The following is a 16320-nucleotide window of genomic DNA, read 5'->3' on the forward strand; positions in this document are numbered from 1 at the left end:
ATAGACTTGGAAACTACGGAATTTCTACCCGTCCAAAGCGGCCTGGGGTGGCGTTTGCTGAAAAAATGGGGGCGCCTATTTTACCCACCGTATTTTTGTTAGTATGGTCCCCATTTTTGGTGAACTTCCATCTCCAACTGTAGCACGTAGCCGGGCACAACGAATCCTTCTTTATCATGTATTATTCGGTGTGCACATTTCTCAAATCGATTACAGTATAGCGTTCACGGGATACCTCCAGCTTCGCTGGGATAACCCGACCTACCGACCCTATTTTGTTTTGCCTATGTTACCGTAAACAGACCTCTCTTTTTTTGTTGGCCTAAGCAGAACAAGCCATTGTATATTCCTTTGGAGTCACGGAATGGACTGTACGAATGCTCGGAATGCATTTCGTTTTCATGCGTCAAAGAAAGAATTATCCTAAGCGGCGACAGAGGAGGCAACTCCCGTTGGCTTAGTGATGTCCCTTGGATGACAACGTAGCCATTCTCGGGTCTTATTTGTCGATCAAACAACCAAATTAATTATGCTTCAGTTTGGAGCTCAATCCGTCAATTAATTTCCCGACAAATGTTCTTTGGCTTGATTACAGAGACTTGTATTAAAAATAAGTAAAGAATGCCTCTGGATTCTGAGAGAGGCGACGATGTTGTTTGTATTTATTTTGTTGAAAACAAATCGGCAATGCTGCCATCATGACGGCAAAGTGTTTGGTGATTTGAAATACGCGTTGGCGTTTCAGCGAGCGTGTTTGCACCAAATGACATCTCTGCAGAAGGGTGCTGTAGAAATATGATGAACGTTTATGACTCTTGCAACATTTTGTTAGCTTTTGAATGTCATCAAATGTATGTTACCTTTCCCTGTGTCATTATTATATTTTTTTCTTCTGCTTATTTTCATAAAACACTTTTTACTTTTAGTAAAAAATAGAAATAAATTGCGTCTCGAAGACCATTTTAATTCAAAGCACAACGTCGCACTTGGGTAATTTTTAACAAAATTTTTTTTTAAATTAAATCCTATAGATATATTTTCAGTTTAGTTGACGATTCTGGATATTGTTCGTGCTGGTTTACGCTTCGTGCTGGTTTGCGTAAAACAGCAAACAAAACCAAAAAACGTTTTTTTTGTTCACAAACAGTCTGCTTTATTTCAGGCAGCGAAGTCAAAACTCTGTATTCGTCCTTCGCGTGAGTATATTATTGTTCTTACACTATGTTCCACGATCATGGTTTTTCCTGTTTGGTCTTGAATGTGAACGCTTTATATCTTCTTTTTTTTTCCTTCATTTTATTGTTCTTCTCCCTTTTTCTCTTTTTTAATTTGTTTTTATTTGTGCACGCCCACAAACATGCATACACATCAACAAGAACACGAACAATCACCATCAGGCTGAGTCAAACATGTATGTATGAATTTCTTTACAATAATGTGACAGCTGTGAAGCTAGGCCTACATTGCAAAACAATACAGAAAGATAGAGAGAGAGAGAGAGAGAGAGAGAGAGAGAGAGAGAGAGAGAGAGGGGTAGTGTGTGTGTGTGTGTGTGTGTGTGTATGTGTGTGTGTGTGTGTGCTTGCGTGTGTGTGTGTGTGTGTGTGTGTGTGTGTGTGTGTGTGCGTGCGTGTGTGTATAATTATGTGTGCACAGTGTGTGTGTGTGTGTGCACGCGCGCGCGCGCGTGTGTGTGTGTGTGTGTGTGTGTATGTGTGTGTGTGTGTGTGTTAAAGGGGAACTATTCATACAGAAGTCTCGTTCAATTTTGATACTTGACTGAGGTTGTTACGTCCCTTGCTTCAAGCGTGCAACACATGCAGTTCTGAACGTACACTTCTGTACAAAATATCTATATGCATATAGTTTTTTTTATAGCTATTCTGATAGACACGTGGGTAAATTCGGGTGCTGTGATTGGATGGTCTCACACATCCCTTTTGCGATCATCAAAGGATAACGCTACGGAAGTTGGTAATTAACAAAGACGCATGGTTCCGGTTTTTTCCACGTGTATAAAGTACACGCATACCTCGCCAGGTTGGTTCAGTTTCTGTGACTAGTCGACAGACGATGCCATTTGCTTTGTGTGTGTGTTTTTTGTTGCTTACTGTACATGACATACATTACGTGTAAAATCCAGTTCTTTAACAGGCAACACACCTTGCAAAGTTCAAGAAACTGCAATCTGAAGCGACCTATCTCTGATTCTTGCAGACGATCTTTCCCTATGTTTAACACAAAATAAGCAAACTCTCCTGTCACATAGAACGTCCATTGTATAGTGCAATGTTGAAATGAAGTTACCGGTCTGAAAGTGAAACATTAAAAATATGGTTTTTTGGAGAGAAAAAAAAGAAGAAAAAAAATCCCGACCTACCGACGCTATTTTTTTGCCTATGTTACCGTAAACAGTCAGACTTTCGAACATAGAATACACGTAAGCAAGCATGATACGACATGACGTCACATGATTCCTACCATATTAACGTAATGCTAAACATCCGGTTATTTCGAGTCTTCTCCGTAATACATGTCCGTGGGTTTTTTAATGTTCGGGAATTTTCGTGGCTTCATGCGCAAAGGGATATGCGCACTATAACCGTCGTCTGCAATCAACGACATGGACCATTCTGGTAGTTGTTGCTGACAAAAACATGATTTTAACACAGAATATAATGTCAGAATAGCTATATAAACGCTATTGTGTTTTCAGCGTAGCAATAGGGTCCGATATTTAGACTCGAACAAGTATAATGCGACTCGTCTTCGACTCGTCGGCATTATACTTGTCTCGTCTAAATATCGGAACCTATTGCTACGCTGAAAACACAATAGCTGTTAATATCCGCGTTGAATGATAGAACAACCGAAAACAGCTTTGCCTAATGTTTGGATTTATTTCTGTGTATAATGCAAAACAGACAAGGCATAACTTTCAAGCTAGAATTTGTAAACAACCGTATCGGTCTCAACCCTTCAACGTTTCGTTCGTTTATTTGTACGTTGGTATGTTGGTATGCTTGTTGCTTAAAAGGTGCGCATGGTGTGGACAATTGTTTTCAAACCTGTATCTCCGGTGTTTATCAACGCTTTATTCATTAAAAGTTTGCACACAAATGTAAATAACTAAAATCAGCTTGTATATATACACCGTTTTAACACTTTATACGCAAAACTTTCAAATTAATGATCGGAAAAAAATAAAAGTGACGCGACTTTTGCGCCCAATCCTATACAAAAAAATCGTTTAATTGACTAAAGCTGATTGTGGTTAAGAACAAACAACATGCATTATACCATGCACAAATGTCCCAATAAACATGCCAGAAGTGGGCCATTGCTGGCGTTTTGATGGCAATGCCAGTTGCCAGAACTACTGCCATCAAAGGCCCACTTATGGCCCAATGCTGGCATATTACCCGCATGCACATTGGCAAATTGATGGGCCATCACTGGCAAGCCAGCACTTTGCCAGCAAAAACCCATCATTTATTTGCTGGCTTTTTGATGGCTTGCCATCATTTTGCCAGCAATTTGCCAGCAATTTTCCAGCAAAAACCCATCATTTATTTGATGGCTTTTTGATGGCTTGCCATCATTTTGCCATCATTTTGTCAGAATTTTGCCAGCAAAAACCCATCATTTATTTGATGGCTTGCCAGAATTTTGCCAGAATTTTGCCAGCAAAAACCCATCATTTATTTGATGGCTTATTGATGGCTTGCCATCAAAAACCCAGCATTTTGCCAGCATTTCGCCAGCATTTTGCCAGCATTTTGCAGGTTTTTAGTTCCATATAAAAAAAACTTTTTTCCATATATTTTCCGTTAATGGCCCTTTACCTGCTGAAATTACCGGGCCAGTTGTGGCCCGGCAAAATGCCATATTTCTGTCTTTACCATTGCCAGCAAAATGCCAATAAGTTGCAGGAAATATACCAATACCACTGATTCGGATAGAATGACGGCTCTATTCATGTACTCGATCTGCACAGTCTTGTTAGCCCATAGATGGTTGTTAGAAGTCTATAAATATGCTTTGTTTTGTCATTTTTTACTGTGAATGTAATAACAATAACAAAACACAGCACATCAATGGACTTTTCAACCCATGCTGGCGGCAAGACGTGCGCAAATAAAGCAAAGGGCAATGCTGTCAAGCTGTACATTAGCAATATGCATATGCGTAATTATCAAATTCATCAGTAAAATGCAATTGAAATGCTAATCACATTTGTCGTGTAACTTATCTGGCAAGTAAAGGCAGTGGTTTTGACAGAATATCGTCATCAACGCAGTTATAGCGGGCACAACAACAATACAGTAATATATATTAAAAACAAAACAAATGTAAAGCTTCCAAACAGCAACGACTCATTACCGAAACATTACAGAAACGTACGCTTTGTTTTCAGTTGCTCACTGTTTTATTTTATTTGTACAGCGTTCTAAATTTCACACTCGAGACATGATGACCAAAGGCAGGAATGTTTCTTGTTCACTTCCCAGTAAACCTCCGTAGGATTGTCTTGATTCTGTCATTTCTCTGTTCGCATCCGCAACGTTGAGATAACGCTTCTTTTCTTTGTCCTGACGTCGTAGCCTACGGTAAGCCATTGAAACTCTCAAGTCCTCCTGCCGTTCACCTCTTGAAACATGAAAGCAAACGAGTTTTGTTGGTTTTAATTCATTATTCCATATCACACACACACACACACACACACACACACACACACACACAATCAATCAACGAGGCTTATATCGCGCATATTCCGTGGGTACAGTTCTAGGCGCTCTGCAGTGATGCCGTGTGAGATGAAATTTTATACGGCCAGTAGATTGCAGCCATGTCGGCGCATATTTACTTTTCACGGCCTTATTCCAAGTCGCACGGGTATGGTAGACAATTATTAACTGTGCCTAAGCAATTTTGCCAGGAAAGACCCTTTTGTCAATCATGGGATCTTTAACGTGCACACCCAATGTAGTATACACGGGGGGTGGTTCGGACACCGAAGAGAGTCTGCACACAAAGTTGACTCTGTGAAATAAATTTCCGCCGAACCTGGGATCGAACTCACGCTGACAGCGGCCAACTGAATACAAATCCAGCGCGCTACCAACTGAGCTATATCCCCGCCCCTAACACACACACACACACACACACACACACACACACACACACACACACACACACACACACACACACACACACACACAACCAAACAACCAAACAAACGCAAGCATACACGCAGGCATGCAAGCAAACAGCACACGCACGCACGCGCGCGCGCTCACACACACACACGCGCACACACACACGCGCACACACACACACACACACACACACACACACACATACACACACAGAGGCATTCTCACAGAGAGGACGACTTCTTGTAATCTATCATATTTTCTGAACTGACTAAAATGCCAAGCAGAAGTAAGGGGTCAACAGGAATATGTATTTTGATCTAACCTGCGAAGCTTACGTTGTCTCGGACAGCTCTCTTGCGTTTCTCTCAGGAACTGAGACCCAGGCGAGCTGCATCTTATCCAGTTGGGCAGTCAGACACTTGCACAAATCTTTGTCCTGGAGTGAATAGACACATACTCAATGTCAACATTCACAAGATGCAATTTGTTTGGTTACAAGTAAGCTTATGGCAATGCCTATGGTGCTTTTCTTTTGACAGAGACAAAACAAACTCAATCACACAAAGAAAGGAAAAAGGCACACACACACACACACACACACACACACAACCGCGCGCGCGGGCGCACACACACATACACACACACACACACAACCGCGCGCGCGGGCGCACACACACACACACACACACACACACACACACACACACACACACACATACACACACACACGCGCGCGCGCGCGCGCGCGCAGATTCTTTCTTACAGAGAGGACGACTTCTTAAAGTCTATTATATTTTGCGAACTGACTCAAACGTCCAGCAGAAGAAAGTTGAAAAAAAGACCGACAACGGAGGAAAAGAACAAGAAGATACTAGATCTAACGCCGTTGCGACGACCTGCTCACACAACTGTTTGTGAAACTCACCACGCTTGCTTCTAGCCGGAGATCGGACGCGTACTGAAATCGAAGAAGGTGCTTTGGAAATTCCTTGAAGTTGAATGCAAAACAAATAACCGGACATCTGCAGAACCACCGCGGGCCGGATTTAGTTGACAATGCGTCATCATCACGAGTGACGTCAAGATATTTCGACATTTGTTTGTACATTACGTCACTCCAAGTGAGAAAGTCATACCGCTGTGCTGTCGCAGATCTTCTTGCCAGCAATAATCCAGCATTGGCCCACTGCTGGCGTGCCAGCAAAAACCCACCTATAATTGCCAGCAAATCGCCACCTATGGCCCAATGCTGGCAAACAAGCACTGGGCCATCAATGGCGTGCCAACAGTGGGCCAATTAAGGCATTTTACTGGCCGACAATATTACTGGAATGCCAGAGATGGGCCAGTGATGGCAAGCCATAACTGGGCCTTTGTTGGCAAACCATAATTGGCCCAGTGTTGGTTTTTTTATGGCCAGCTTTACCAAACTTGCCAGCAAAAAGCCAGCAGTGGCCCAGTTCTGGCATGTTTATTGGGGTCACCTGTGCTCTTCTCTCATACATGTGTTAATCTTAAACACTTAAAAAAAAAATGTGTTTAAATAAACACTCACAGTCACACACTTCGGTTTCGTACTCACTACATCACAGACAGAGAGTTCTGTTTATGTTAATTGCATTTGTCAGCCGTTTTACATCAGGATATCAAATTGTGTAGGTATTGCACTATAACCGTGTACTTAGGAGAGGGGGCAAAATTTGTATCACTTTTGATTGTTTTTAGAAAAATGGGGGGGGGGGGGGTTAGGAGGTCACTGATCTGAACATGTGTGCACATATTAAATGAAAACTGTGCATATACAAGCTCATCTTAGGTATTTACATTAATGTTCAAACGTTTAGATAAATGCATTGACAAACACCAGAGCTACGGATTTTGGAATTTTTCACATTTTTTGCGCCATTACGCCCACCCCTGCCCTGTATAAAAAAAAAATTAAAAAATTTAAACTAACAAATTTTTACCGTATTTGACCACAATGGACCCCTTTTTGAGCTGTTATCCCCAGCACCTTCAGACAATTCTGGTTTTATTTTCTTTCTTTTTGTTTTCAGAGCCTAGTCATCTATCAGCACCAACCGTGGTACCGAAGTCTTCACGCAAAATGTTCACCCCCAGCCCCTACCCGATGGATCTATACCACACGGCGACTTGTGGGATAGCAGCGTAAGGCGGAACAGTACTGTTTGCAGTTTGCATGGCAAATAGACCATTTCCGGAAATAACTCTGTCGGGTTTGTGTGGGTTGTGAAAGAGTGAATACCCTTGCTTTTTCGGGGACAAATAAATTCACGCGTGCTCCTGTCTACGTGTTTCAAACACACCCCTCGCTAGTGATTGGCCCCTTCCTTGTTTGTCCCCGTAAAAGGCAAGGGCGTTAACTCTGTCACAACCCATACACACCCGACAGATATATTTTTGGAATGCGTCTATTCTACAGCTTCTAAGGCACAGTCCTTTCCGCGAATAAAAGTTATCTCATATCTGCCTAGGCTTTTGCATGGGTTGAAGAGACAGTGCGTCTCGCGTTTACCAGCACTGATGCCCACGGGTTTCAGCCACGCTTCAGTCATCTATCCATTTAGACAATTACCAAGTTTCATTGACTTTCTTGCAAGGAGTGAAACATTGCAATTTTGCGACGAATAAAGTTCAATCGTAGAACTGGTAGGTGAGCTAAATGGGTGTGCGACAATAGGTCGAATTTTACAATGTCGAGGCACAAAAGGTCGAGGACATTTGGTCAAGAGTCAAAAGGTCGAGGGCGACAACATTTGTAATCCTCGACCTTTTTTTTAAATCCTCGACCTTTTTAAATCCTCGACCTTTTGTCCCGTAGACGTTTTGCTGTTGACCTTTTGTCATCCTCGACCTTTTGTCGCACTCGACCTTTTGACTCTTGACCAAATGTCCTCGACCTTTTGTGCCGCGACATTTTGTGCCTCGATCTTTTGACCCTCGACCTTTTGGTTCTCACCCGAGCTAAATACGCAAAAAGGCGAAGAAAGGGAGGCTGAAGCAGCCGATCAGGTCCTGCACATGAACTGATTAAAACAAAAGACAACATGGAGGTCGAGTAGCCTCTACGAGAGGGAGAGTTATTTCTATTTTGAGTATAGTTGACGTTAAGACATTGTTTTTGATCACGTAAGAATCTCGTAAAACCTAGTATTTGTTTCTATGTTGTCCTCGGTGTGCGGGGGACAGTCTGTTTCGGGAAATGTTAATAACATTTAGGCAGGGGATGCAAACTGATAAACCGCAAGTTTAGTTTGCCTGGAAACACCTAAGGTACGTATGTGTAGTCATCTGTGGGAAAGTTGTGTGAACATTTTGACCGTGTATATCCTCATCGACGAGAAAAAGACAAATCGTTGCTTCAATACGGCTCTGAGGCGTTCTGCATCTTTCAGACCACCCCTCCCTTTAGATACCTATCAAAATCCAACAGTCTACCTTGTCTTTGCATGTGCAGAGTTTAAAATTTTTTTTTTAATGAATTGATTGTGGCTTTGGGTAAATCAATATCTTTTCAAAAAGGCATCACTTTGGTGTGTTGTCTACGTGAAGCAATATCCTTGTCCCATGTTATAAAAAAAAATATAAAAAAGAACCTGGCCAGATCTGAGATAGTGAGCTGAATCGTTTACAGGGGAACGACATTGCCTTCTTCTTCTTCTTCGAGTTCACACCCGCCTTCAGCATATTGAAGATTCTGGTGTATTACGTGTATGAGCGTTTTTACCCCGCCATTTAGGCAGGATACGCCGATTTCGGGGGAGGCATGCTGGGTATTTTCGTGTTTCTATAACCCACCGAACTCTGACATGGATTACAGGATCTTTTCTGTGCGCACTTGATCTTGTGCTTGCGTGTACACACGAAGGGGGTTAAGTCATTAGCAGGTCTGCACATAAGTTGACCTGAGAGATCGGAAAAATCTCCACTCTTAACCCACCAGGCGGCAGCGACCGGGATTCGAACTCACGACCTCCTGATTAGGAGGCCGATGTCTTAGCACCACGCCTCTGCGGCCGCTGCGTGCCTTTTCTATTCGCAGTCCAGTCTGATTATTGCTGTATTATAAATGATTCTAACATGTTGTCTTTGTTCGGCTAGTGTATGCATTCAACTTGAATGGTAATTTGTTTCTCATGGAGAAAATCATAAATGCATCTCATGTTTGTCAATATTTTCAAGAAGAGCGTGCGCTTATGTGTCTGAAGTGTTATAATTTTTTAGATGACTTGTCAAATTACTCCATTGCAAAACAGCCTCCGTTGCTAGACAAATACACAGCGTCGCTAGAGGAATACGCTGAACACACGCCTGCTCAGCTTTAAAACTAAAGCAAATAACAAGTCATTTGATAATAACATTTGTCATCATTTTCACGAGTTTTCAGTCATAACCAGCTGGAGAACAAATAACACTGTTCCCCATGTGACAAATCGAGGTGATGAATGGGTTTGAGCTTTCAGGCGAAACGTGGATTATCCAAGCAAAAGCCAATCAGGTTGATTGTTCGGCCTTGGTCGATAATGACGAAACCGAAGACAAAATGCCCCCCACCCCCACCCCCCCCCCCCCCCCCCCCCACCCCCCTCGGACCAACAGAAAAGCCGGTCTGTCAACAAGCCACCGAACATCTTATATTATTCCACTACTTACTTCTTTGTCTTTGTAAGCTAAAGTGGGTCAGAAGCTCGAGGAGACTATATAGAGTATCATAAAGATATCTAAGTTATCATGGACTCAGAGGTGTATAACAAATATTTATCCATCCAATTTTTTTTAAATTGATTTATTTGTTTATTTATTTGTTCCAGATCAGGCGACGATAAAGAGGAAGTCCACTTTACCCCTTTGACGACTCTGATTGTCAAATGGCAACAGAGCCTTCACTTTTATTCCTACACCTTAGTCGAGCTAAAGTAAGTTTTCCATGTTTAGCTTGTTATCCACACAGTGCTTTTGTTAAATTTAGTCAAGTTTTGACTAAATGTTTTAACATAGCGGGGGAATCGAGACGAGGGTCGTGGTGTGTGTGTGTGTGTGTGTGTGTGTGTGTGTGTGTGTGTGTGTGTGTGTGTGTGTAGATCGATTCAGACTAAACTACTGGACCGATCTTTATGAAATTTGATATGAGAGTTCCTGGGAATGATATCCCCGGATGTTTTTTTCATTTTTACACCCCCGGTATAGGGGTGTGTATAGGATTCGGTCGATGTGTTTGTTTGTTTGTTTGTTTGTGTGTTTGTGTTCGCATATAGATCTCAAGAATGAACGAACCGATCGTCACCAAACTTGGTGAACAGGTTCTATACATTCCTGAGACGGTCCTTACAAAAATTGGGACCAGTCAAACACACGGTTAGGGAGTTATTGGTGGATTAAGATTCTACAAGGACTTATAGAGGGACATATTAATGGTCAAAGGGAAATAACCTTCTCAGTTGGTGGCAGTGAGAATGGTTATTTCCCTTTGACCAACGGGGGTGTTTTTCCTACCTCGGAGGAATTTCTTGTTTCGATAAAGGTCTTTGATAACGTCTTATCCGGCTTTTTGTAAAAGTTGAGGCGGCACTGTCACACCCTCATTTTTCAATCAAATTGATGGAAATTTTGGCAAAGCAATCTTCGACGAAGGCCGGACTTTGGTATTGCATTTCAGCTTGGTGGCTTAAAAAATAATAAATGAATTTGGTCATTAAAAATCGGAAACTTGTCATTAAAATTGTTTTTTTTAAACGATTTTTATTCTTCGTCATTTTCTGATTCCAAAAACATATACATATGTTATATTTGGATTACAAACAAGCTCTGAAAATTAAAAATATGAAAATTATGATTAAAATTAATTTTTCGAAATCGATTTAGAAACAATTTCATCTTATTCCTTGTCGGTCCCTGATTCCATAAACATATAGATATGATATGTTTGGATTAGAAACAAACTCAGTACACTATAAAAAGAATAGAGATACAGAAAAGCGTGTTATCCTACTCAGCGTGACCATTACCGCACTATTCTGGCTTGTCGATTTCACTGCCTTTGCCACGAGCGGTGGACTGACGAAACTACGAGTATGCGGTCTTGGTGAAAAAATACAGTGCGTTCAGTTTCATTCTGTGAGTTCGACAGCTTGACTAAATGTTGTTATTTCGCCTTACGCGACTTGTTGTCTCTCTGTATGTGTTCATATAGGCCCTAGTGTTCTTGGTTACTCTCTTCTGTCTTAGATGTGTTAGCAAATGATAACAGACATGTCGAGAAAATAGATTATCAGCATAAGCCGGAGGCAAATGCCGATGAGGGAAAGTCACCAATCCCGGAACAGTCGGCAAACTTGGAACACCCCAATATGCGATCAACGGGAAACATTGTTTTGCAGAAATGTCTAGTGACTTTCTTTGATGTTATTCCAGCAAGAAAAATGGCTACCGCAGCAAAACAAAAAAAAGTGGTACGTTTTTTAAACTTTTCTTTCTTCTTCTTCTTATTTCGACCGTCTACAATTCGTATTATTACTCTTTATCTATATACGTTCACATAAAATGTTGATTGCTGTGATAAACCTTCATGGATATGCAATAATTTTAACGGAGATAAAGATTTGAAACGTCACGTGTATCCAACAGGTTAACTCAAAATCCATGCAGGTGCCATGCGACAATGATGGAACACATAAGAGAGGCAAACATGGAACAGTGTTCCAGCTTTGCCGCATTCTGTTGCATCTTACCCTCATCAAACAATAAACTGAACACTGCTGTTTTATTCACGTATTCAATTCTCTTTTCGGTTTTGTTGTGTTTTTCCTTTCTATAAGTTTTATTGAATGATTGACTGATTTGTTCGACAGTATTGTGGGACCCGGACGGTGGTTACCAGAAGAAATGGGCTGCGCTTTGTCGGCAGTGAGAAACAGAGATATGGGGTTTGCCGCGTTGCGCACCAAGAGCATATGGTGTTTCTGTCACAACGCTTAAAAGACATTAAGAAGGAAAAAACAAATTAAAACAGAAGTAAAGTGCACAGGAAGACCTTCTACACTAACATCAGAGTTAGAACAAGAACTAGTCAATAGTATTCATGAAGCTGAGATAAATTTGCAAACGTCACCCTATCGTTGTTTTGTACACTGGACGTGGAGATTCTGTCATTATGATTGCTAGGTTTCAGCAGCAAATGTAAACCTACCTGCCGCTGATGTCCTGCAACGCACAACCACAAACTCGTCGAAGAGAGCAACACGAGAGAAATGAAAATCTGAAATCATCACATCTTCTCTTTACAAGCAAAAGGTGTAGATTTCACTTGCAAAAAGGAATGCATGTCAACAAAAGAGAGGAAAGAAGGAAGCTACAAAATCTTCTCCTCGGAAAAACTAAAGTGGAACATCTTCTGCTAAGAAGAAGAAAAGGGGAACATTCTTAACGACGCGTTCTATCCTGGAGGCAAGCACTTGGTACTGCTTCATGTGTGGCACCAACTCACCTGAAGACATGATGCAGTGCCAGAAGTAGACACAGTGGGCACAAGAGGACTGCGCTGACAGCAGGGGACAAAAGGACTTTGTCTGCAAAATCTGTACTTTGTGATTTTTTGTGTCTGCAAAATCAGTTCTTAAATCTGTTCTTAGTTATTTGCTTTCAGACTTTATGCGTATTGATTTTTACATTTAGTCAATTGGGCAGGTAGCCCTTTTATATCTGTTTGTCAACTTAAGAGGGGTACAAATGAAGCTGCGAAATCTCGTGGTACTGCTTCATGTGTGGCACCAACTCCCCTGAGTGCATGATACAGTGCCAGAAGTGCACACAGTGATTACACGATGACTGCGCTGACAGTAGAAGACAAAAGGACATTGTCTGCAAAATCGGTTCTTAATCTTAGCTTCTTTTTTTTCCTTTTTTTTACATTTAGTCAAGTTTTGACTAAATGTTTTAACGTAGAGGGGGGAATCGAGACGAGGGTTGTGGTGTATGTGTGTGTGTGTGTGTGTGTGTGTGTGTGTGTGTGTGTGTGTCTGTGTGTCTGTGTGTGTGTGTAGAGCGATTCAGACCAAACTACTGGACCGATCTTTATGAAATTTGACATGAGAGTTCCTGGGAATGATATCCCCTGACTTTTTTTTCTTTTTTTCGATAAATACCTTTGATGACGTCATATCCGGCCTTTTTAAAAGGTTGAGGCGGCACTGTCACACCCTCATTTGTCAATCAAATTGATTGAAATTTTGGTCCAGCAATCTTCGACGAAGGCCGGTGTTCGGTATTGCATTTCAGCTTGGTGGCTTAAAAAATAATTAATGACTTTGGTCATTAAAAATCTGAAAATTGTAAAAAATATATATTTTTTATAAAACGATCCAAATTTACGTTCATCTTATTTTTCATCATTTTCTGATTCCAAAAACATATAAATATGTTATATTTGGATTAAAAACAAGCTCTGAAAATTAAAAATATAAAAATTATTATTAAAATTAAATTTCTGAAATCGTTTTAAAAACTATTTCATCTTATTCCTTGTCGGTTCCTGATTCCAAAAACATATAGATATGATATGTTTGGATTAAAAACACGCTCAGAAAGTTAAAACGAAGAGAGGTACAGTAAAGCGTGCTATGAAGCACAGCGCAACCGAGCCAAACAGGCTCGTCACTTTCACTGCCTTTTGCACTAGCGGCGGACTACGTTCAGTTTCATTCTGTGAGTTCCACAGCTTGACTAAATGTAGCAATTTCGCCTTACGCGACTTGTTTTAAGGTTTTGTTTCTCAGGTTTTTTGTTATACATAGCCCTTATTTATCTATTTTGTTCACATTTTAGGCTTAAATTGTTATCCGATTTGTTATTTCCTTGGTAAAAATCAAAATATCATGTGGATAAAACAAACATTTAAATAAAATGGCTCAATCAATTTATTTCTCTTGTGTGTGTGGCAAAGTGTGCTTTTGTGCGTGTGATTGAGCGTGTTTAGGTGCATATATGTGTGTGAGAGACACAGAGAGAGCTAGAAAGAGTTTCAGTGTGTTTTTGTACGTGTTCCGAGTTTGACAACACAGTGTTCCACTTTACACACCCATGCGTCCAACCTGGAACAGATGCAGACATTTTTTATAATGATCAGTCTGATGAGCTGCGTGACTTTTAAGTTATTTTATGTTGTTCGTTTATTTACTAATAGACTCTAGTATATGATAAAATAAAGAACGCTTTGCAATATCTATTTTGTTGTCTGGTCTCAGGGCCGGATCTGGGGGGGGGGGGGGGGGGTCCTGGGTTCCGGAACCCCCCCCCCCCCCCCCCCCCCCCCCCCCCCCCCCCATGGCCATCCAATGTACCTCTCAGAGAAAAAAAAGTGGACTTTTTAAGCTCTTCCCCCAACTCCCTCAGTTTATTTGGTCTTCTAAAACTATTTCAAATTATGAACAACATCAAGTCGACAACGGCCTGCCCTCCCCGTTATAAGTCCATCATCATAGTAATATTCAAAGTAAAGAGTCCTGTCAGACTTATTTACTAGGCATATATGTCTTTGGGATTATTCCACTGAACCACTATGGTAAATGAATATATGAAGTATTTTGTTACTGTTGAAAATGTGTAATTGTGATTCCCAATTGCAAGGAAAGACCAAAAAATGACCTCACAAATGCAAAATTTTCTCGGCTTCTGGGAGGCTTTGCCCCCCACACCCCCCAGCGGGGCATTGCCCCTGCACCCCACCGGGGCCTAGGCGGCCCCTGGACCCCTGCCTTCAGTTGGACCCCTACCCCCCCTCAAACGAACTTGGTCCGGCCCTGGGTCTTGTTGTTTCTCCTTAACTGTTCGGTTTGGCGACTTTCCCCTATAATTTTTGAGACATGTCTGTTAGTTTTTGCTAATAATCAGCATATTAAAAATAATGGTTTTATTACCGTCTATTTCAACCAAAAGAAATTTCGAAGCGACCGCGCGAATTAGACGGAACAGCCGCAATGGGAAATAGATCGCTGTTATCTGATTATGCCTGTCAGTCAAAGCATTCTCGTGACCTGGGTCAGCCAATCAGAGTGACTCACCCGAGGTGCAGAATACACACACACACACACACACACACACACACACACACACACACACACACACACACACACACACAAGCAAACCCACAACAACATTTTTTGTTTTTTGTTGTTGTTAATTCTTTTGTAGCTGTTGTCGTTGTTTTTTAGTTTGTGGCGGTAGTTTTTAAATCCCTGTTTCATGAAAGTCTCGAGTCTCATTCATCCTGACATGGGAACAGGGGCTTGGTTGGGTTGGTTATGTGTGTGTGTGTGTGTGTGTGTGTGTGTGTGTGTGTGTGTGTGTGTGTGTGTGTGTGTGTGTGTCAGTGTGTGTGTGTATGTGTGTGTATGTGTGAGTGCGTACGTGCGTGCGTGTGTGTGTGTGTGTGTGTGTGTGTGTGTGTATGTGTGTGTATATGTGTGTGTGTGGTTTGTTTTGTTACTTTTGTTGTTTATGCTTTTCTTGAAATTGTTTGTTTGTATGGTGAGGGGCACTGTGTTGAGAATCTCGCAGTTGGATTATAGTTCCGAAAGTCACTTTTATGTTTCCAGGTATCTCTTTTCACGATTCGGAAAAGTGGTGGTACTATATAAAGTGCAAGTAAACTCTGCAGTGGTAGTTTACCAAGACCTAAACTCCGCTCGAAGAGCTTTGAACCACACAAATCTCGGCTACCCTTTGAGTCGCGTCACGTGTCAGTGGATGTATCCGGCCTTGGCTAACCCAAACATCTTCGCAGCCGTCAAGGACCATCCCATCCAGGTGGAAGGACTAACGACGAAAGAAAGGGAGAAATAATGATGATAATAAAACATATGCAGAAGTGTCGACAAAACATTGCATTCCGTGTGGTCATGTATGGACAGATGGCGAGATAGAAAGACGCCGGGATGCCTTCATGAATGCATTGATTGATGGGTGAATGGATGATCATGAGCTATTTTCTTCCTGGACTGTCAGTTTGTTGTTTTTTGCTTGAATATTGTTGATTTAGAAAGGACGGAGGGGGGAGGGCTGGTGCCATCAGAGGTTCGTGATTTGTTGTTTTTTCCAGGGCCGTTATCTTTCAAATGAACATATAACTACGAACTAGGTTACATCG

The 16320-nt window shown here is 41.5% G+C and overlaps 1 protein-coding gene across 1 annotated transcript in view; it reads left to right on the top strand.

The window, feature by feature from the left end:
* Positions 1-16184, top strand: part of LOC138965840 (uncharacterized) — a 21138-nt gene extending 4954 nt beyond the window's left edge. The window contains exons 2-5 of the mRNA XM_070337937.1: positions 1163-1196; positions 7217-7328; positions 9992-10096; positions 15770-16184. Coding sequence (XP_070194038.1) covers positions 1163-1196; positions 7217-7328; positions 9992-10096; positions 15770-16016 — 498 coding nt within the window. The 3' untranslated portion in view covers positions 16017-16184. The remainder of the gene's footprint in view (positions 1-1162; positions 1197-7216; positions 7329-9991; positions 10097-15769) is intronic.
* The last annotated feature ends 136 nt before the right edge of the window (positions 16185-16320 follow it).

The sequence above is a fragment of the Littorina saxatilis genome, linkage group LG5 (genome assembly GCF_037325665.1).
Source record: "Littorina saxatilis isolate snail1 linkage group LG5, US_GU_Lsax_2.0, whole genome shotgun sequence".
NCBI classification, from domain to species: Eukaryota; Metazoa; Mollusca; class Gastropoda; order Littorinimorpha; family Littorinidae; genus Littorina; species Littorina saxatilis.